The sequence below is a fragment of the Cololabis saira genome, chromosome 9 (genome assembly GCF_033807715.1).
Source record: "Cololabis saira isolate AMF1-May2022 chromosome 9, fColSai1.1, whole genome shotgun sequence".
NCBI lineage: Eukaryota > Metazoa > Chordata > Actinopteri > Beloniformes > Belonidae > Cololabis > Cololabis saira.
In genome coordinates, this window is record NC_084595.1 from 45,001 (window position 1) to 68,788 (window position 23,788).

Below are 23,788 nucleotides of genomic sequence, written 5' to 3' on the forward strand. Positions count from 1 at the left end.
GTAATGATCAATAATCAGTAATAATCAGTAATAATCAATAATCATTAATGATCAATAATCAGTAATGATCAATAATCAGTAATAATCAATAATCAATAATCATTAATGATCAATAATCAGTAATAATCAATAATCAATAATCAGTAAGAATCAATAATCATTAATGATCAATAATCAGTAATGATCAATAATCAGTAATAATCAATAATTAGTAATAATCAATAATCAGTAAGAATCAATTGCTGATCGTTTATAAATGTGAAGTTTCTGGTTCTGAGAAGGTTCTGGAAACTTTGAGAGATTTAAACCGGAGTGTGTGTGTGTGTGTGTGTGTGTGTGTGTGTGTGTGTGTGTGTGTGTGTGTGTATGTGTGTGTAATAAACCAAACAAAGCTCCACCTGAAGTGTATCTATAGTGGGGTAGGGGGGGACCAACCCCGCCACCCGCGAGACCAGAGGCCGACACGGAAGAACCCGGAACCCAGACCACCAGCAACCCCACAGAGGAGAACCTGGAACCCAGACCACCAGCAACCCCACAGAGGGGAACCTGGAACCCAGGCCACCGGCAACCCCACAGAGGGGAGAAGTAGGAGGGAGGCAACCCACCGCCTGCCACCCCCCCGACGGCGTGGGAAGAAGCAGCCAGAGATCCTGCGTACTTGTACTCACGGCTGCTCATGTGTGTGTACTAGTGTGTACTAGTGTGTACTAGTGTGTACTAATGTGTGTATATGAGTGTGTACTAGTGTATATGAGTGTGTACTAGTGTGTACTAGTGTGTACTAGTGTGTATTAGTGTGTACTAGTGTGTATTAGTGTGTACTAGTGTGTATTAGTGTGTACTAGTGTGTATTAATGTGTACTAGTGTGTACTAGTGTGTACTAGTGTGTACTTGTGTGTACTAGTGTGTACTAGTGTGTACCAGTGTGTACTAGTGTGTACCAGTGTGTACTTGTGTGTACTAGTGTGTACTAGTGTGTATTAGTGTGTATTAGTGTGTACTAGTGTGTACTAGTGTGTACTTGTGTGTACTAGTGTGTACTAGTGTGTACCAGTGTGTACTAGTGTGTACCAGTGTGTACTTGTGTGTACTAGTGTGTGCTAGTGTGTATTAGTGTGTACTAGCGTGTACTAGTGTGTACTAGTGTGTACTAGTGTGTATTAGTGTGTACTAGTGTGTACTAGTGTGTACTAGTGTGTACTTGTGTGTACTAGTGTGTACTAGTGTGTACCAGTGTGTACTAGTGTGTACCAGTGTGTACTTGTGTGTACTAGTGTGTGCTAGTGTGTATTAGTGTGTACTAGCGTGTACTAGTGTGTACTAGTGTGTACTAGTGTGTATTAGTGTGTACTAGCGTGTACCAGTGTGTACTTGTGTGTACTAGTGTGTACAAGTGTGTATTAGTGTGTACTAGCGTGTACTAGTGTGTATTAGTGTGTGAACTAGTGTGTACTAGTGTGTACTAGTGTGTATTAGTGTGTATTAGAGTGTACTAGTGTGTATTAGTGTGTGTACTAGTGTGTACTAGTGTGTATTAGTGTGTATTAGAGTGTACTAGTGTGTATTAGTGTGTACTAGTGTGTACTAGTGTGTATTATTGTGTGTGCTAGTGTGTACTAGTGTGTATTAGTGTGTACTAGTGTGTACTAGTGTGTATTAGTGTGTACTAGTGTTTACATGTGTGTACCAGTGTGTACTAGTGTGTATTAGTGTGTACTAGTGTGTATTAGTGTGTACTAGTGTTTACATGTGTGTACCAGTGTGTACTAGTGTGTATTAGTGTGTACTAGTGTGTACTAGTGTGTATTAGTGTGTACTAGTGTGTACTAGTGTGTATTAGTGTGTACTAGTGTGTACTAGTGTGTGTACTAGTGTGTATTAGTGTGTACTAGTGTGTATTAGTGTGTACTAGTGTGTATTAGTGTGTACTAGTGTGTATTAGTGTGTACTAGTGTGTACTAGTGTGTATTAGTGTGTGTACTAGTGTGTACTAGTGTGTATTAGTGTGTACTAGTGTGTATTAGTGTGTACTAGTGTGTATTAGTGTGTACTAGTGTGTACTAGTGTGTATTAGTGTGTACTAGTGTGTACTAGTGTATACTAGCGTGTACTAGTGTGTACTAGTGTGTACTAGTGTGTATTAGTGTGTGTACTAGTGTGTACTAGTGTGTACTAGTGTGTACTAGTGTTTACTAGTGTGTATTAGTGTGTACTAGTGTGTACTAGTGTGTATTAGTGTATACTAGTGTGTATTTGTGTGTATTAGTGTGTACTAGTGTGTACTAGTGTGTACCAGTGTGTACTAGTGTGTACTAGTGTGTACCAGTGTGTACTAGTGTGTACTAGTGTGTAGTAGTGTGTATTAGTGTGTACTAGTGTGTACTAGTGTGCACTAGTGTGTACTAGTGTGTACTAGTGTGTAATAGTGTGTATTAGTGTGTACTAGTGTGTACTAGTGTGTATTAGTGTGTATTAGTGTGTACCAGTGTGTATTAGTGTGTACTAGTGTGTACCAGTGTGTATTAGTGTGTGTACTAGTGTATATTAGTGTGTGTACTAGTGTGTATTAGTGTGTACTAGTGTGTACCAGTGTGTACTAGTGTGTACCAGTGTGTACTAGTGTGTACTAGTGTGTATTGGTGTGTACTAGTGTGTACTAGTGTGTACTAGTGTGTACTAGTGTGTATTAGTGTGTACTAGTGTGTACCAGTGTGTATTATTGTGTATTAGTGTGCACTAGTGTGTACTAGTGTGTACTAGTGTGTACTAGTGTGTACCAGTGTGTATTAGTGTGTGTACTAGTGTATATTAGTGTGTGTACTAGTGTGTACTTGTGTGTACTAGTGTGTACTAGTGTGTACTAGTGTGTACCAGTGTGTATTAGTGTGTGTACTAGTGTATATTAGTGTGTATACTAGTCTGTACTAGCGTGTACTAGTGTGTACTAGTGTGTACTAGTGTGTATTAGTGTGTACTAGTGTGTACTAGTGTGTATTAGTGTGTGTACTAGTGTATATTAGTGTGTGTACCAGTGTGTACTAGTGTGTATTAGTGTGTACTAGTGTGTACTAGTGTGTACTAGTGTGTACTAGTGTATATTAGTGTGTGTACTAGTGTGTATTAGTGTGTACTAGTACTCACGGCTGCTGATCTCTCCCTCCCTGCTGCTGCTCATGTGTATATATGTGTGTATATGTGTGTACTAGTGTGTACTAGTGTGCACTAGTGTGTACTAGTGTGTATTGGTGTGTACTAGTGTGTACTAGTGTGTACTAGTGAATATTAGTGTGTATTAGTGTGTACTAGTGTGTACTAGTGTGTATTAGTGTGTACTAGTGTGTACTTGTGTGTACTAGTGTGTACTAGTGTGTACTAGTGTGTACTACTGTGTGTACTAGTGTGTATTAGTGTGTACTAGTGTGTATTAGTGTGTACTAGTGTATATTAGTGTGTGTACTAGTGTGTACCAGTGTGTACTAGTGTGTATTAGTGTGTACTAGTGTGTACTAGTGTGTACTAGTGTGTACTAGTGTGTACTAGCGCGTACTAGTGTGTACTTGTACTCACGGCTGCTTAACTCTCCCTCCCTGCTGCTGCTCATGTGTATATATGTGTGTATATGTGTGTACTAGTGTGTACTAGTGTGCACTAGTGTGTACTAGTGTGTATTGGTGTGTACTAGTGTGTACTAGTGTGTACTAGTGAATATTAGTGTGTATTAGTGTGTACTAGTGTGTACTAGTGTGTATTAGTGTGTACTAGTGTGTACTTGTGTGTACTAGTGTGTACTAGTGTGTACTAGTGTGTACTACTGTGTGTACTAGTGTGTATTAGTGTGTACTAGTGTGTATTAGTGTGTACTAGTGTATATTAGTGTGTGTACTAGTGTGTACCAGTGTGTACTAGTGTGTATTAGTGTGTACTAGTGTGTACTAGTGTGTACTAGTGTGTACTAGTGTGTACTAGCGCGTACTAGTGTGTACTTGTACTCACGGCTGCTTAACTCTCCCTCCCTGCTGCTGCTCATGTGTATATATGTGTGTATATGTGTGTACTAGTGTGTACTAGTGTGCACTAGTGTGTACTAGTGTGTATTGGTGTGTACTAGTGTGTACTAGTGTGTACTAGTGAATATTAGTGTGTATTAGTGTGTACTAGTGTGTACTAGTGTGTATTAGTGTGTACTAGTGTGTACTTGTGTGTACTAGTGTGTACTAGTGTGTACTAGTGTGTACTACTGTGTGTACTAGTGTGTATTAGTGTGTACTAGTGTGTATTAGTGTGTACTAGTGTATATTAATGTGTGTACTAGTGTGTACCAGTGTGTACTAGTGTGTATTAGTGTGTACTAGTGTGTACTAGTGTGTACTAGTGTGTACTAGTGTGTATTAGTGTGTACTAGTGTGTACTAGTGTGTACTAGTGTGTACTAGTGTGTACTAGTGTGTACTAGTGTGTACTAGTGTGTACTAGCGTGTACTAGTGTGTACTTGTACTCACGGCTGCTGATCTCTCCCTCCCTGCTGCTGCTCAGAGGGATGATCTCCATCCTCTGCTGCTCATGTGTGTATATGTGTGTTTATGTGTGTATATGTGTGTATTAGTGTGTGTATATGAGTGTGTACTAGCGTGTACTAGTGTGTACTAGCGTGTACTAGTGTGTACCAGTGTGTATTAGTGTGTGTACTAGTGTGTACTAGTGTGTACCAGTGTGTATTAGTGTGTACTAGTGTGTATTACTGTGTGTACTAGTGTGTACTAGTGTGTATTAGTGTTTATTAGTGTGTATTAGTGTGTGTACTAGTGTGTACTAGTGTGTACTAGTGTGTGTACTAGTGTGTATTACTGTGTGTACTAGTGTGTACTAGTGTGTATTAGTGTTTATTAGTGTGTATTAGTGTGTGTACTAGTGTGTACTAGTGTGTACTAGTGTGTATTAGTGTGTACTAGTGTGTACTAGTGTGTATAAGTGTTCATTAGTGTGTACTAGTGTATATTAGTGTGTGTACTAGTGTGTACTAGCGTGTACTAGCGTGTACTAGCGTGTACTTGTACTCACGGCTGCTGATCTCTCCCTCCCTGCTGCTGCTCAGAGGGATGATCTCCATCCTCTGCTGCTCGTGTGTGTTTATGTGTGTAGATGAGTGTGTATATGTGTGTATTAATGTGTGTACTAGTGTGTACTAGTGTGTACTAGCGTGTACTAGCGTGTACTAGTGTGTACTAGTGTGTACTAGTGTGTACTAGTGTGTATTAGTGTGTACTAGTGTATATTAGTGTGTGTACTAGTGTGTACCAGTGTGTACTAGTGTGTATTAGTGTGTATTAGTGTGTACTAGTGTGTATTAGTGTGTACTAGTGTGTACTAGTGTGTACTAGTGTGTATTAGCGTGTACTAGCGTGTACTAGTGTGTACTTGTACTCACGGCTGCTGATCTCTCCCTCCCTGCTGCTGCTCAGAGGGATGATCTCCATCCTCTGCTGTCCGTACAGGTAATAGTCCAGTTCCTCCGAGGTGAGTTTCACCTTTATCACTCCTTTGTTCCCTCCTTCCTCTCCTCTTTCTCCTCCCTCTCTCCCTCCCTCTCTTCCTCCCGTCTTCACCTCGCTGGAGGAAACCACCATCACTCCTCCGCAGCCCGGCTCCTTCTGCAGGATCTCCGGAGGAACGACCGGACCTGAACCTGGAAAAAAACAAGATCTGAGCCTTAAAAATACAAATATCTCCACGGGAAGTCTGAATTATCGAAATTATGAGATAGAAAGTCAAAATTTCGACTTTTTATCTATTTATATATTATTTATTGATGTATTATTATTATTATAATTATTATTATTACTTATTATTTTATTGTAATTTATTAATTTGTTATTTATTTATTTATTTATTTATATTATTATTATAGTTGTTATCATGATTATTATTATTATTATTATTTTTAATTATTATTGTTGTTATTATTTATTATTATAATTACTTCGAATTTTTATGTCATAATTATAACTTTCCATCTCATAAATTCGACTTCATAAATTCATAAATTGGACTTTTTATCTCATAAATTCGATTTCTATCTCATAAATTTGCGGTTCTGTCTCATATTTGGTACCTGGTCCGGGTCCGGGGCCCGGGGGCCCGAAGGGGCCGCCGGAGGTGGAGACGGAGGACGAGGACGTGGCGGAGGACGAGGAGGACGAGGGCGTGGGCGGCTGCAGCTGCAGCTGCGGCTGCAGGTGTCCGTGCAGCAGCCGGGACGGCCGCAGGTTCAGGGCCGTGTCCCCGGGGAGGGGGGGGCCCAGCGGGGCCACCAGGGGCCCCCCCAGGGGTCCCCCCAGGGGCCCCTTCAGCCCCGGGCCCTGGTGGTGCTGGGGGGGGAACAGCTGCTGCCAGTGCTGCAGGTACGACGGGTCCACCTTCAGGAAGGCCGAGCCGCTGGAGTCGCCGCCGCCCGGCTTCAGCATGGCGGCCCGGCGGGCTGCGGAGATAACAATACAGTCTTAGAAATAAAAATACAGTCTTAGAAATAACAATACAGTCTTAGAAATAAAAATATAGTCTTAAAAATAACAATACAGTCTTAGAAATAAAAATATAGTCTTAAAAATAACAATACAGTCTTAGAAATAAAAATATAGTCTTAAAAATAACAATACAGTCTTAGAAATAAAAATATAGTCTTAAAAATAACAATATAGTCTTAGAAATAACAATATAGTCTTAAAAATAACAATACAGTCTTAGAAATAACAATATAGTCTTAAAAATAACAATACAGTCTTAGAAATAAAAATATAGTCTTAAAAATAACAATACAGTCTTAGAAATAAAAAAATAGTCTTAAAAATAACAATACAGTCTTAGAAATAACAATACAGTCTTAGAAATAACAATATAGTCTTAAAAATAACAATACAGTCTTAGAAATAAAAATATAGTCTTAAAAATAACAATACAGTCTTAGAAATAAAAATATAGTCTTAAAAATAACAATACAGTCTTAGAAATAAAAATATAGTCTTAAAAATAAAAATATAGTCTTAAAAATAACAATACAGTCTTAGAAATAAAAATATAGTCTTAAAAATAAAAATACAGTCTTAGAAATAAAAATATAGTCTTAAAAATAACAATACAGTCTTAGAAATAAAAATATAGTCTTAAAAATAAAAATATAGTCTTAAAAATAACAATACAGTCTTAGAAATAACAATATAGTCTTAAAAATAAAAATATAGTCTTAAAAATAACAATACAGTCTTAGAAATAAAAATACACCCACGGTAAGTCAGAATTATGAGATAGAAAGTTGAAAAATAACTGTAAATAAAATAACTGTAAATAAAATATCTGTAAATAAAATAACCATAAATAAAATATCTGTAAATAAAATATCTGTAAATAACTAATGAACCTAAAACAACAAGCAAAAACCGCCACAATAAATACGTTTAAAGAATAGTTTAACACGACTCAGCAGGATTTTAGCAGACGGGCCCCAGACCAGTTTGAAACATGATCAGTGTAATTTAATAGTAGCAGGTTACGGATACGGTTACAGTTACAGTTACAGTTACAGTTACAGTTACAGTTACAGTTACAGCTAGTTGCAGTTGCAGTTAATTACAGTTACTGTAACCGTTATGGTTATGGTTACAGTTACAGTTACAGTTGTGGTTACAGTTACGGTTTCAGTTAGTTACAGTTTGGGGTGTAACAATATATCGTGCCACAAAATTTGCGATACAAAAACGTCACAATACGTGTCGTGGAGGTGACAAAGTGTATCTGATATTGGGTTATTAATATTAATCTATTGTGTTGACTAGTAACGACCGCGCCTCGACCCGCGGACCAAAATCTTCCTCCGCTCAGAAGAAACTAGTCCCGTTTTGAGCTCTGAACTTTTACTGATGTAAGGCTGGTGTAGAGTTAAGCCTTACCTTATTAAATTAAACCTTTTTGGGGTGGTGAGTAGGATAAACACGGGGAAACTTCTGCTGAGTTCCAGTGTACTTTAATGTCCCTCAACAGTGTAGGATTTTAGAACATCAACACAGCACCTAGTGCCGTACTGTGGCGTATCACTCCGCCCAATCTAAAACAGACTAATCACTACAGATAAACTGACTAGTGTCATTATAGTCCCTGATTTACATCACAATATAAAGAATATATTTATAAAATAATGAACCCTGAATTACCAAAATAACCTTCTTAACAAAAATAAATCTCCTCTTACACTTATAAGGTGAGAATCAATCTTTTTTATGATGTAAAATTGTATGTATTTATGTACTTTTATGTATTTATTTAATTTTACTTGTTAAATTTCTGGAAAAGAAAAAAGTCAAGTCATACATGAGAGAAACTATTCAGTTTGTGGCTAAATATTTTGTGGAAAATGGTTGGCCTGGCTTTCTCTTTAAAGGTATTGTGACATGAAAAACACATTTTTCTTGATTTTTTGTGTTTTGTTGGGTGTCTTGACATCAATTACACCCAAAAAACAATGAACTTTTAACATTCAGTGTATTGTGTGCTTTCTGGGATTTTTCGCATAATTATGCAAAAACGGCGCATCTGGTTTGGTGGCGGGTCGTTACGTAACGGCCCGCTAAATCACCGCCCCCTCCACCCAGCTCCCTGCCTCCTCTCCTCTCCAGCGCACCATAAAGGCTGATTTATGGTTCCGCGTTACACCGATGCAGAGCCTACGGCGTAGGGTTACGCTGCGACGCGCACCGTACGCTGAACCCTACGGCGTAGGCTCTGCGTCGATTTAACGTGGAACCATAAATCAGGCTTAACACGGAGCTGTTTAGAGCCCCCTCTGTTCTCATCACCGGAGGAAAACTGCTAAGAAGACCCGCGGCCACTGACTGGACTTAAGATAAGGGGACAGTGCTGCTTGCATGCATTTATTTTTATGATTGTTTGCTGTGGACTGTCTGCTTCGCCCTGCTGCTTTTCCGTGCATGCTTCGCCTGTCGCTCCCGGCTTAACTCTCCGACGCCGCTGTTAGAAGTCCGGGACCAGAGGACTCGACTTCCAGTCGAGTCACGGACTTCTTCCCCGGGCTGTAGTCGCCCTGTCTGGGCTGTGTGTGTGGGTGTTTGTGGTTCGGTGTGCGCGCGTGTGTGTGGAGACGGCAGAAGTGTGTAGCAGTTGGTTGGAGGAGGTTGGGAGGAGGAGCGGGCCAATGATTGACACGAAAGGGGGAAAAGGAAGCGTTTTTCACGGCGCAAAAAAACACCGTCATAAAAAGCCAGGCATGGAGTACTGGAGTGAAGTTTTTCTTGTTACACCCTTTTAGACACATTTGAGGGATGTTGGCCAAGACTTTTAATAGTATTAAAAGCATGTTAAAAATGATGTCACAATACCTTTAAAACTTAAACAGTTATAAAGCATTACAAACTGTAACAATAGGGCAAACGCACAGCATTGTTTTGTATTTTGTGTCTTTCAAATAAAAGACCATTTTTTCCAGTCATATGTTCCTCATTCAAGGTTGTTAAAAAAATACTGCTATAATATTGTATCGTTATCGTGACCTCAATATCGTGTATCGTATCGTGAGATTAGTGTATCGTTACACCCCTAGTTACAGTTACCGTTACAGTTACAGTTGCAGTTACAGTTGCATTTAGTTACAGTTACCGTAACCATTATCGTTATGGTTACAGTTACTGTTAGAGTTAATGTTAGGGTTACAGTTACAGATACAGTTACAGTTAAGGTTATAGTTACGGTCACAGTTACATAGGTCACATAGTTACTTTTACAGTTAGGGTTACAGTTAGAGTTACAGTTACAGTTACAGTTACTTCTACTGCTACTGAACATGCTGCAGCGGAAAAATGTGTAGCACGTTCCTGCGACGGCGGCCACGAGATAGAAAGTCGAAATTAAAGCTGCAGCAGCGATGAACGGATGAACGGGCCCTCGCGTGTGCAATTTTCACCAATAAAGGTCAAGGACTCAAAACCGAGTCCGATGACACCACCATGATTCTTTATGTCAAACCAGTCAAAAGTTATTTGAGAAAGTAGTAACTATCAAATATCGACCGATCAGCTACTAGTATCACTTCCTGTTTAGCGTTGAAGTTTGACGCTGCGCCGCGGCCACGCCATTTCACGAAAACTCACGATTTTGATAACGTTTCATCGTTTGTAGGTGCCATATGTTAAATATTTATGTTTATGTTGGCATCAGCTGTTAGTTTGACACCTGTCACTCATGTCACAGGGGGGTGTGGTCAAGGCGTAGTAATCTGAATGAATGGGCATATATTCACCTGTTCACCGCGGCGGCTGCATGAGAGGGGGTGAGTAGGGAGAGTGTATTTTTTGTTGACCGCATGAATACCGCTTGATTACCGTTTGAATATACGGACAGAAAGAGTGAACATCTTGCCTTGCCTTGCTTTGCTTTTTGCTGTTTGTTCAGCGTTGGAGGAGAATAAATGCGGACACGGTTTAACAACACGGAAATGGCTTGTCGTTTATGCAGCGCGTCAGCAGTACCATGCTCCCTCACTTAGCCTCTCAGTGATTTCCTTTTTTTTGTTTTGGAGTCACTACATCTTGTCAACAAAAAATATATACCCAAACGATCTGTGGAGAAAAAAAAAAAACGGAAAAAACCCGAAAACTTTACTGGGTGTATTGTTGATTCACTGCGCAAATCACGGAGTTGCTGAGCTTCAAAAAGACACTATGAGTGGAATAAATGAAAGAATCGGAAATAATGACTCTGAAGCAATGAATGCTAAACGAAATGTCAAACTTACTGCAAAGGCCTTGGCAAATAAAATTGAAAGTCTGCAAAAGGAACGTAAAACACACGTAAATAAAATAAAAGACTTAATACCTGCAATGAAAGAGCTTATGAAACAAAATAAAAATGCACAAGAGTTGAGATTCCAGTTGCAAACTCTCACTCAGCTCCTTGACACTGCTGTGAACCTACATCAAACAATAATTCCACTGTTACCTGAGGATGAAAAGGATAAACAGAATGATTGGTTCTCAAGTATTGAAAATTACAGCAGTAAATTCAAGAATGATGTGATTCAGTGGTTGGATGAAAAGGAACATGTTCCCGATCCTGTTGAAGATGACTTGGTTGCAGCAACAGAGGATGTGTGTCACTTTCAAATGGATGATGCCTCACAGGCAGCAACACTGGATACAGGCTGGATGGATGATGTGAAACCAAATGATAGCATTTCAAATGTGCAAAGCAGACGATCTGCACAAAGTGCTGCAAGTGGAAAAAGTTCTGGAAGTGGCAAAAGGTCCTCTATATCAGGCACCTCCTCAGCTCGCATAAAGGCAGAAGCGGATCTAGCTGCATTAATGGCACGGCAAAAACTTCTACAGGATAAGCATGCACTGGAGGAGGAAGAGCAGCAAATACAGAAACGCAAAGAAAAGCTCAAGTTGGAAGAAGAAATTGCTGCACACTTGGCTAAAGTGACTGTTTTAAGGGCTGCAAGCTCATCTGGTTCTAAAACCACTGTAACAGACCGGTCCAATGCAATGAATTCTTACCTAAAAAAAGAACAAGAAAAAACAAAGCTCAATATGGACGCCGCTCCTTTCATTCCTCAGAGCCTGAAAACACAGCACCCAAAATTCATGGTCAGCGAACAGGTGACAAGGCCTAAATCAGATAGGCTGACCCATGCTGCTCACTTTCAGCCTCCTGCTTTAAAGCACCACCTGCCTAAACCCAAGCCATCCAGTGCTCAGAACAATCAGATGCAACGTGGAACCATTCTCAACCCTGAAGGTTCAGTGAGCAATGAAGAGCAAAACAATGTTCTTGATATAATGAGAAGGCAGAATGAAATAACAACATTACTGATAAAACAGCAGCAATGTTCATCATTGCCCAAAAGAGATATTCAGGTCTTTGATGGTGATCCATTGCAGTTTCATACATTTATGAGAGCCTTCGAAAATTGTGTTGAAAGCAAGTCCGACAGTTATAGTGATCACCTGTACTTCCTTGAGCAATTCACCAGAGGTCGCCCGAGAGATCTTGTAAGAAGCTGCCAACATATGGACCCACATATGGGCTATGCTCAGGCTAAAATGCTACTTCAGGAACATTTTGGAGATGAACAAAGGGTTGCAGCTGCTTATATGGATAAGGCATTGTCATGGGTCCCAATTAAATCAGAGGACGTTAAGGCGCTCCAAGACTACAGCTTATTTCTCAGAGGATGTTCTAATGCAATGAACGAAGTGCAGTACATGTTTGAAATGGATATGCCTGCTAATATGTTGACCGTAATAAAGAAGCTGCCTTACAAGCTAAGGGATCGATGGAGGACGACTGCTTGTGAAATACAAGAGAGGCGTAACCAAAGGGCTACATTCAATGATATTGTTCATTTCATTGAAAGGCAAGCAAGGATTCTAACAGATCCAGTATTTGGGGACATTCAAGATGCATCACCAGCATTAAATAGAGGCATGAATCGAACCAGCTTAAACCCTAGACCGAGGCCAAAAGGAAGTAGTTTTGCCACAACCATGAATACTTTAGAGGACAATAACACTGGAACAGAAGGAAGGAGACCAGACATGATCTCATCAGTCAAGAAAGTCTGTCTGTTTTGTGAGGGTGGACACACTTTGGAGTTTTGTCCTCTGTTGGAGAAAAGGCCTCACACTGAAAAGATCACCTTTTTAAGGGAAAAGGGAGTGTGCTTTGGCTGTTTGTGTATAGGACACATCAGCAAGGACTGTCGAAAGCGTCTCTCATGCAACGTGTGCAGTTTGAAACACCCCACAATGCTTCACATCCACTCAAAAGAAAGGGATTCAGTGACAGAGGAAGAACCAGGCGCTGCATTGGGCTGTGCTCTGGTATCCAGTGGGCTTACTGGGGCTGGTGGTCATGATTGTAAGCTTCCTATAGTGCCAGTGCAGATTAAATCCAAAAAAGGTAACCATACAGTGATGACTTATGCCTTCTTGGATCAGGGTAGCACGGCTGTTTTCTGTACAGTGAACCTCATGAACAAGCTCAACCTCTCAGGGAAAAGGACACGAATTCTTTTAAGGACAATGGGTCAAGAGAAGGTTGTTAACAGCTACGTGATCACAGGACTGGAGGTGTCTGGCTTAGACGGGGAGACATACTGTGATTTGCCCAACACCTATACCCAGGAGTGTATGCCAGTGCATAAGGGAAACATTCCATGTCAAAGAGATCTTCAGAGGTGGCCTCACTTGGGAGATGTTCACTTACCTGAGATTGAGTCCGAAGTCGAGCTGTTGATCGGAACAAATGTACCAAAGGCACTGGAACCACTGCAAGTCATTCGTAGTGTGGATGATGGACCCTATGCCATTAAGACTATTCTTGGTTGGACTGTTAATGGACCACTGGGAGGAGACAGTGGTGATGGAACTGATGTTGTGACCGTTAACAGAATCTCAGTTCTGAACTTAGAGGAGCTTTGGAAGCAGCAGTTCAGAACGGACTTCCCAGAATGCGGCTATGATGAACAACCTGGCCAGTCAAGAGAAGATCAAAGGTTCATGGAGTTGGTCCAGGATTCTGCCAGACTTATAGATGGCCATTACGAAGTTGCATTGCCTCTGAGGAAAAGTTGTGTGAACATGCCGAACAACAAGAAGGTTGCAGAGCAACGGGCCCTAAACCTAAAAAGGAGGTTCAAAAGAGACTCATCATTTCAACAGCAGTACACAGATTTTATGAATGACATGGTCGCCAAGGGATATGCAGAGCAAGTACCTTCAGCTGAGCTGGCACGTAGTGATGGGAGGCTATGGTATATTCCACACCATGGTGTTTACCACCCTCAGAAAGAAAAAATCCGTGTGGTTTTTGACTGTGCAGCCACTTTCCAGTCAATATCTCTCAATGCTCAACTGCTACAAGGGCCAGATCTCACTAGCTCACTGATTGGCGTCCTGGCCAGATTCAGGAAGGAACCGGTGGTGATAATGGCAGACATAGAGTCTATGTTTCACCAAGTAAGGGTACCAAGGAAAGATGCTGACCTGCTGAGGTTTCTCTGGTGGCCCAATGGTGATTTCACCCAAGACTTGGTGGACTTCAGAATGTTGGTACATCTTTTCGGTGCAACTTCCTCACCAAGTTGTGCTAACTTTGCACTGAGGAAATGTGCTGAGGACAATGAAGAGCAGTTCTCTTGAAAGACCATTGAGAAGCTTCTGCACTGCTTCTATGTGGACGACTGCCTGGTGTCGACAGCCAGTGAGGAAGAAGCGGTGGTGCTGTACCATGACCTGGTCTCTATATGTGCAAAAGGAGGCTTTAAGCTGACAAAATGGATGAGTAACAGGCGTGCAGTGATGGCAGCAATTCCAGAAGACCAAAGAGCAAAGGGCATAAAGGACTTGGATCTGGACCACGACCTATTACCTGTGGAGAGAGTGCTTGGGGTGCAATGGTGCATTCAGTCTGATGCCTTCAAGTTTAAGATCCTGGTGCAGGACAGGCCTTTGACAAGAAGGGGGATCCTCTCCGTCATCAGTTCGATATATGATCCCCTAGGAATCCTGAGTCCCGTTGTCCTCTCTGCTAAGATCATCTTGCAGGAGCTGTGCAGGCAGCAGCTGGGCTGGGATGACCCTATACCACCATCAGCTGCACAAGAATGGACAGAGTGGTTAAAGGATCTCCATCAGTTAGAGCACTTCCAGGTTACTCGGTGCCTAAAGCCCCCAGATTTCGGAGAAGTCACTGCGGCGCAATTGCACCACTTTACAGATGCAAGTGAAAATGGTTATGGTGCAGTGACTTACCTACTTCTGCAGAACGCACATTCACAGGTGCACAGCAGCTTTGTCATGGGAAAGTCCAGGGTGTCTCCTTTGAAGTCAGTCTCAATACCTCGCATGGAGCTTACAGCTGCTACCATGGCAAGTCGTTTGGACACCTTTTGGAAAAGGGAGTTGCACATGTCATTAATGAGGTCAATGTTTTGGACTGACAGCACCTCTGTACTAAAATACATAAAGAACGAGACTTCAAGGTTCCGTACCTTTGTTGCCAACAGGGTCTCAGAAATACTTAAAGTATCGCAACCATCTCAGTGGAGGTATATAAACACCCTAAGCAATCCTGCAGATGTGGCCTCTAGAGGGCTGAAGGCTGACGTGTTTCTGAGGAGTGAGATCTGGTGGTCAGGACCTGGATATCTTCTGCATCCCGAACAGGACTGGCCTGTGAGTCCAGATCGTTTGGGCGAACTCCTGCCAAACGACCCAGAAATCAAGGTCAGTGTTGCAGTGAATGTGGTGCAGACTTCAGAGGATGTGGACGCAACTACTCAGCTAATCCATCATTTTTCCTCTTGGACATGTTTGAAAAGGGCTGTGGCTTGGATTATCAGGCTAAAGAACTTGCTGCGGTGTCTTAGCCAGAGGAGGAAATCGTCTGACACAGCTTCCACCCAGTCTAACTCACAGGAACAACAAACATCTTCTTCAGATCAGAAAAATGGAGTGGTCAAAGACCTGGCATTGAGAGGTTTGCTCACAGTAGATGAATTGCTGGATGCTGAAAAGGAAATCATCAGATTTTGCCAGAGGAAGAGGTTTCCTGATGAACTCTCCAGTCTACAAAGTGGCAAAAATGTGAAAAGGAATAGTCACCTCTTCAAGCTCTCTCCTCTGCTGGAGGATGGTATCCTGAGGGTTGGTGGACGATTAAGTAGGGCGGCTCTGCCTGAAGATGCAAAACATCCTGCTATCCTGACCAAAGAGCTCCACATCTCAGATATTCTCCTAAGGCACATACATCAACAAGTTGGTCATGGAGGACGCAACTACATGTTGTCTAAATTGCGTCAAAGGTACTGGATTCCAGGGGTTGGTACAGCCATAAGGAGGATTCTGTCAAAGTGTGTTGTCTGCCGTAGGCTACAAGCTGTTCCAGGATGCCAGCTGATGGCAGATCTTCCGGTTGACAGGGTCTGTCCGGATGAAGCTCCATTCACCCGAGTCGGTGTGGACTACTTTGGACCTTTTGAGGTCAAGAGCCGGAGGAGCGTTGTAAAAAGATATGGAGTCATATTCACCTGTTTGGCAATACGAGCTATCCACATTGAAGTGGCTCCTTCTTTGGATACAGATTCTTTCATTAATGCCCTACGACGATTCATGGCAAGGCGTGGCCAAGTCCGGGAAATTCGGTCTGATAATGGAACGAACTTTATTGGAGGAGAACGTGAGCTGAGAGAGGCCATCAGAGGTTGGAATCAAGCTCAGATAAATGATGTTCTTCTTCAGAAGGAGATAAAGTGGGTTTTCAACCCTCCAGCAGGATCGCACCATGGTGGCGCCTGGGAAAGGTTGATCAGATCTGTGCGGAAGGTCTTGAATGCCATCCTTAAAGTACAAAATCTTGATGAGGAGGGACTGCACACTGTCCTCTGTGAGGTGGAAGCCATCATTAATGGTCGTCCAATCACCAAGGCCTCAACGGACCCTAATGATCTGGAAGCTTTAACACCTAATCATCTCTTGCTGTTGAAAACCTCCCCTTCCCTACCACCAGGGGAATTTCAAAGAAATGACATCTACGCTCGTCGACGGTGGAAGCAAGTCCAGTATATGTCCAATCTATTCTGGAAGCGATGGACCAAGGAATATTTACCACAGTTGCAGGAACGTCAGAAGTGGACTGGTATCAAGCGCAACTTTGTGGTAGGAGACATCGTGCTTATTGTGGATGAGACAGCACCGCGGAACTCGTGGGTCATGGGAAGAGTCATCCAAGCCTTCCCAGACAGAAGAGGATTCGTGCGACGGCTGCTGATCAAGACTAAGACCAGCTCCTTGGAAAGGCCCATAACCAAAGTCTGTCTACTGCAGGAAGCAGAAGCCTGACCCCTCAGTTCGGAGAGGACTATTTTTTGGACAGCTAGACTGACTTTACTGACTGACAGTGTGACATGGTCATGCTTACTCCATGAAACTGTATTTGAACTTCTGGACTCGACTGGATTTGACTTGTGTTCCAGGGAGAAGAGCATAGTGATGGACTATCAACAAAGACAATTGTGGATTTTTGTGATTTCAGGTTTCTTGTTTACTAGTTATAATGTAATTATTCCAGTGATAATAATTAGGGGCTGGGTTGTAGGTGCCATATGTTAAATATTTATGTTTATGTTGGCATCAGCTGTTAGTTTGACACCTGTCACTCATGTCACAGGGGGGTGTGGTCAAGGCGTAGTAATCTGAATGAATGGGCATATATTCACCTGTTCACCGCGGCGGCTGCATGAGAGGGGGTGAGTAGGGAGAGTGTATTTTTTGTTGACCGCATGAATACCGCTTGATTACCGTTTGAATATACGGACAGAAAGAGTGAACATCTTGCCTTGCCTTGCTTTGCTTTTTGCTGTTTGTTCAGCGTTGGAGGAGAATAAATGCGGACACGGTTTAACAACACGGAAATGGCTTGTCGTTTATGCAGCGCGTCAGCAGTACCATGCTCCCTCACTTAGCCTCTCAGTGATTTCCTTTTTTTTGTTTTGGAGTCACTACATCGTTAACGTCTTTTGTGTCTCCTGAGTGAGTTTTATGTGGAACGGACGATCCTGCTAGGAGGAGTTCTTTAATGTACGACACGGGAAAATGGAAGAAATTGCGGCAAAATTACACGATTAATTCATCTAGCGTTGCCACGGTAACAATTTTGACTGAGAAAAGTTAAAGCGGTTCGGGCCGCATTAACGGACGAAAAAAGCGTGCGGAAAAATAATAATAATTGAAACTGGCCGACTTCCTGTTGGGCCATGGCACCAAGAGACTTTTCTTTAAGTTGTGACATGATACAGGTGTGTACCGATTTTCGTGCATGTACGTCAAACCGTATTGTGGGGCTTGAGGCACAAAGTTTTCTAGGGGGCGCTGTTGAGCCGTTAGGCCACGCCCATTAATGCAAACCATTAAATATCAAATTTTTCACATCAAAATGAGAATAGTTGAATATCTCAAAAACCGTAATAGCTAGCATGAAGAGACTAAAACATGTTTTAGTTCAACGCGTCCCGGGTTTTTAATGTTGTAACGATGTCTGTACGATAAACCGTTGCCTAGCAACAAGCGTCCAAAATAAAATGGATTTTTTTTTTAATTAAAAGTTAAATATCGCAAAAACCATAATAAGTAGCACGATGAGGTTGTACGGTCCTTTAGTGCCAATCGGGCCGAGTGTTTTTAAATTTGAACAATGTCTCTACGATAAAGTTCGGCCGAGCAATAAGCGTCCGAATTTTCCCTTTTTTTTGTTGCTTTTTGGCATCTAGCGTTGCCACGGTAACACTTTTGACTGTGAAAAGTTAAAGCGGTTTAAAGCGGCATTAATTAGGCCACGCCCATTAATGCAAACCATTAAATATAACATTTTTCACCAGGCCTGGCTTGGTGATACATTTAGTGACTTTTGGGGAAAGTTTAGGGGAAAAAAGCCTCATTTGGTCGGAAAAATAAAAACGAGAAAAAGGAGAAAAATTCCTATCGATACTTTGGCACTGTCAGTGCTCGGGCCCTAATTATGAGATATAACGTTGAAATTATGATAGAAAGTCATTTATATATACAGTATTTTATCATTCATTCATTCATGTCTGATTTTAACAACAGTTATTTATTCATCTGCACTATTTACATACAGATTTATATATATATGAATTGTTACAGATGACTTTGTAATCCTGTATTTGACCTGGTATTTGTACGTTTAGACTGGATAGAAACGTAATTCGTGCCATTAGAATGAGATGTTTGTATTTTACCTCTTTTCATTTTATGTCTTGCTGTTTTTAATGTTGATGTAAAGAACTTTGAATGACCTTGTGTTGAATTGTGCTTTAAAAATAAACTTGCCTTGCCTTTATATATGTGTGTATATATGTTTATTTCACTGCTTAAACCCTGTACTTTTGAAATGTGCAATCTGTACTAATGTACTAATCATGTACTAATCTAATCTAAACGGATAAAAACCGAGCTCGGCCTCAGTTCTGCTAAAAACACACATTTTCAATCTTTTTCTACCTCATTCTGCTGCAATTTCACTTATTTTAAATTGTATATATCTTAATAACAGCTGGCAATTCAATTCAATTCAATTCAATTCAATTTAATTCAGATCTTTATTTCTCCCTAGGGTTCAGTTTAAAGTCATGAGCAGCTTAAACACAATTACACAGAACAGATTTTTTCAACGTTTAAAACACGTGTCTTTTCTTTCTGGGGTCTAGAAAAGGTTAAGATGAGTAAAATAAAACAATAAATAGATTGTCATTTGACTATTTGCATATTTATTGTACATTGAAGCAAAAATAACTGAGTCAAATTCATGTTCTTGTTTGACCTGATTCTGATTCTGATTCATCTTTTAGACGTTTAAAGTTCTTTGTTCAATCACACTTTTCATTCTTGGACTTCTATCAAATATAAATGTGTAAATGTGTAAATGTGTAAATGTGACACACGTGCAACAATTAAAACGTTTAAACCCACGTGATGTCTGTAAATACATGAGTGATTGAAGATAATACAATATTTACACGAGTGTGCAGGAATATACAGTTTAATCTAGAGTTTAATCTACAGTTTAATTACAGTTTAATTACAGTTTAATTTAGAAAGTTCATCTAAAGAGGATTTACAGTCAGGTGGATTTGGGTTTTTATGTTTTAATTGTTGGACATGTGTCACATTTACACATTTACACATTTATATTTGATAGAAGTCCAAGAATGAAAAGAGTGAGTGAAAACGTAACTTTAAACGTCTAAAAGATGAATCAGAATCAGAATCAGGTCAAACAAGAACATGAATTTGACTCAGTTATTTTCGCTTCAATGTACAATAATTAGGCAAATAGGAAATGACAATCTATTTATTGTTTTATTTTACTCATCTTAACCTTTTTTAGATCAGAAATCTAAGTGCACTTTAAAACATGCGTATTTTAAACGTTGGAATCAGTTCTGTGTAATTGTGTTTAAGCTGCTGTTATGACTTTAAACTGAACCCTAGGGAGAAATAAAGATCTGAATAGAATTGAATTGAATAGAATTGAATTGAATTGAATTGAATTGAATTGAATTGAATTGGCAGCTGTTATTAACATTTATATCTTTTAAAACAGGTAAAGTTGCAGCAGAATGAGGTAGAAATGGTTATTAAATGATCTCAGCTCAGTCCCAGCAGTTTTATCCGTTTACATTAGATTTACATTTAGATTCAACTTTATTGTCATTAAACATTTAGATAAATATTGTTTTATCTTCAATCACTCATTTATTTACTGTAAATCAAATCTGTGTAAACCGTATAATCTCATCTGTTCATAATATTATTATCCTTCATTCATGTCTGCAGCTTTAACAACAGTTATTTATTCATCTGCACGACGTACATACAGATTTATATATATATATATATATATATATATATATATATATATATATATATATATATATATATATATATATATATATATATATATACATATATATATATATATATATATATATATATGTGTGTGTGTGTGTGTGTGTGTGTGTGTGTGTATATATGTTTATTTCACTGCATAAGCACTTTCTATCTCATAATTATGACTTATCACGTTTATTTTTAAGGCTAAGTTTTCATCTTATTTTGAAATCATGAGATAAAAAGTTCTAATTATGAGATAAAAAGTTCTAATTATGAGATATAAAGTCGAAATTATGAGATTGGTTATGTACTTTTATATTAAATTAGATTAGATTCAATTTTATTGTCATTGTACATGTCAAAAGTACAACGGAATGCAGTTATGCAGTGAAATGTATATATATATATATATATATATATATATATATATATATATATATATATATATATAAATAGGCAGGGCAAGTTTATTTTTATAGCACAATTCAACACAAGGTCATTCAAAGTTCTTTACATCAACATTAAAAGCAGCAAGACACAATTAAAACATAAATAACAAATGAAATGAAATGAAATGAAATGAAATGAAATGAAATGAAATGAAATGAAATGAAAAGCAGCAGTTGTTAGTTGTTAGTTGTTAGTTGTTAGTTATTAGTCAGCGAGGGCAGCAGATCCTGCAGATCTAGCAGATCCAGCAGATCCAGCAGATCCTGCAGATCTAGCAGATCCAGCAGATCCAGCAGATCCTGCAGATCCAGCAGATCCAGCAGATCCAGCAGATCCAGCAGATCCAGCAGGTTCATCTCACTCTTACAACGACTAGAATTACGTTTGTAAACGGTTAAAAAAGACCGGGTCAAATACAGGATTACTAAAGTAATCTGTAACTATTAGAACTCATATAAATATAAATATGTCTGTACATCGTGCAGATTAATAAATGACTGTAGTTAAAGCTGCAGACATGAATGAATGATAATTATATATATGATGTTATTTATAAAGCCTTTAAAACACAAACATGGTCCAAAGAGCTGAAGGCGAATGAAGTGAATAAAACAGGAGAATTGAAGATAAAAGCATGAACAGATGAGATTATACGGTTTACTCAGATTTGATTTACAGTAAATAAATGAGTGATTGAAGATAAAACAATATTTATCTAAATGTTTAATGACAATAAAGTTGAATCTAAATGTAAATCTAATGTAAACGGATAAAACTGCTGGGACTGAGCTGAGATCATTTAATAACAATTTCTACCTCATTCTGCTGCAACTTTACCTGTTTTAAATGATATAAATGTTAATAACAGCTGCCAATTCAATTCAATTCTGTTCAATTCAATTCAATTCAATTCAATTCTATTCAGATCTTTATTTCTCCCTAGGGTTCAGTTTAAAGTCATAACAGCAGCTTAAACACAATTACACGTAACTGATTCCCAACGTTTAAAATACGTGTGTTTTTAAAGTGCACATAGATTTTTGGTCTAAAAAAGGTTAAAATGAGTAAAATAAAATAATACATAGATAAAGTAATTTGACTTTTTGCCTAATTATTGTACATTGAGGCGAAAATAACCGAGTCAAATTCCCTTTCTGCTGTAACTTTCACTGTTTTAAAATTGTATAAATGTTAATATATATGTATATATGTTAATAACAGCTGTCAATTCAATTCTATTGAATTTAAATCACTTTATTTTCCCCTAGGGTTCCATTTAAAAGGCGACAGCAGCTTAAACAGAAACAAACGCACAATTGCACATAACTGATTTTTTCAACGTTTAAAATGTGTGTTTGCTTTCTGGGGTCTAAAAAAGGTTAAGATGAGTAAAATAAAAACAATAAATAGATTGTCATTTGACTATTTGCATATTTATTGTACAGTGAAGTGAAAATAACTGAGTCAAATTCCATGTTCTTGTTTGACCTGATTCTGGTTCTGATGGAATCTGGACACATTCACACGTTTAAAGGCCTTTTTTCAGTTACATTTTTCATTCTTGGTGATTTCTATAAAACGTAAATGTGTAAATGTGTAAATGTGTAAATGTGTAAATGTGTAAATGTGTAAATGTGTAAATCTGCAACAATTAAAACATAAAAACCCAAATCCACCTGATGTCTGATGTAAATCCTCTTTAGATGAACTTTCTAAATGACTCTTAAATCATTTCTCTCCTTAATTGTATCTCCAATGTGATTTTATTATTTTTTTACACGTATTTATTGAGATATTTTATCCTTTAAATGAACTATTTAATTAAAGGTTAAAACCAGACAGATTCAGTTTCGGTCGCTGCGGGAGTTTTTTTTTTTTTTTCTTTCTGCGCGATTTCACATAAAATTCAACTCTTTTTATGCTTTTACTTAAAAATAAATAGACACATTCATGGGGGGGATTTTATAAATATTGATTTTCTGCTCTAAAATGACAGAAAATCCTTACATGGTGTAGCCTATTTTACGAATGAATTATTAATTAAAACAGCTGAATTGCGACGCCGCGTTTTCCCTTTCTTGTTTAAATCCTCAAAAGTTCTTATTTTATTAAAATTTCCCTTCATTCCGCAGATAAAAGCGGAATTCTCCCAACATTTCTGGGACAGAAACTCCCTCATCTCCTCCGCTGCGCGGCTCCTCGGCTTCGGACGGATTGATTTTTACGCACAAACGCACAGTTTTTACGCACAGTTTAGGAATAAAAACAATAAAAAAAACGTGCTCACGGACTCACATTCAGTCTCCAAGAGGAAGTCACAGTGTCAACCAGTCAGTGGAGGAGAAAGTTTCATCTGAAAACATGAAGAGATTATCCAGTCCCCGGTTCCGGGGGTTCCAGGTTCAGCGGTGCGGCGCGCGGAGCGTGGCCGGGTTTGGTGCACTGAGAGGCGGATAGCGGAGCGGCGAGTCCCCGCTGAATTTCCCCAGGACCGGATCTTTTTGCCTCTGACTCAAAAGTTGTCAGAATAAAGGGGTCGCAGGGCGCGGGTTCCGGGGTGGGGGGGGGTCCTTTGGGTGGGGGGGCCACCGGGGATCCGGGGAGCCACCGATGGGGGATCCGGGACGGTCTGGCTGCGTCCGGCGCGTCTCCGAAAAACCAAAAATCTGCGCTGCTGCGCGGGGGCGCGCCTGCATGCACGCGCCCTGCCCCCTCCTCCTCCTCCCCTCGGACCCCCGACCCCCCTCATCCCCCCTTCTATCTCTCCATCCACACGGATCATTTCTCAACCTCTTTTTCTCTTTTTCTCCCAACTCTTGTCACTCTCTCCGCTTCTTTTCCGCTTTTTCTGCATCTTCTC

The 23,788-nt window shown here is 39.8% G+C and overlaps 1 protein-coding gene across 1 annotated transcript in view; it reads right to left on the reverse strand.

Annotated features, from left to right (window-relative positions):
* Nucleotides 1-23,542, reverse strand: part of LOC133450828 (putative histone-lysine N-methyltransferase PRDM6) — a 47,049-nt gene extending 23,507 nt beyond the window's left edge. Inside the window, exons 1-3 of the mRNA XM_061729733.1 lie at nucleotides 23,224-23,542; nucleotides 6,114-6,479; nucleotides 5,430-5,687 (exon numbers count right to left, since the gene is read on the reverse strand). Coding sequence (XP_061585717.1) covers nucleotides 5,430-5,687; nucleotides 6,114-6,465 — 610 coding nt within the window. The 5' untranslated portion in view covers nucleotides 6,466-6,479; nucleotides 23,224-23,542. The remainder of the gene's footprint in view (nucleotides 1-5,429; nucleotides 5,688-6,113; nucleotides 6,480-23,223) is intronic.
* Between the last annotated feature and the right edge of the window lie 246 nt (nucleotides 23,543-23,788).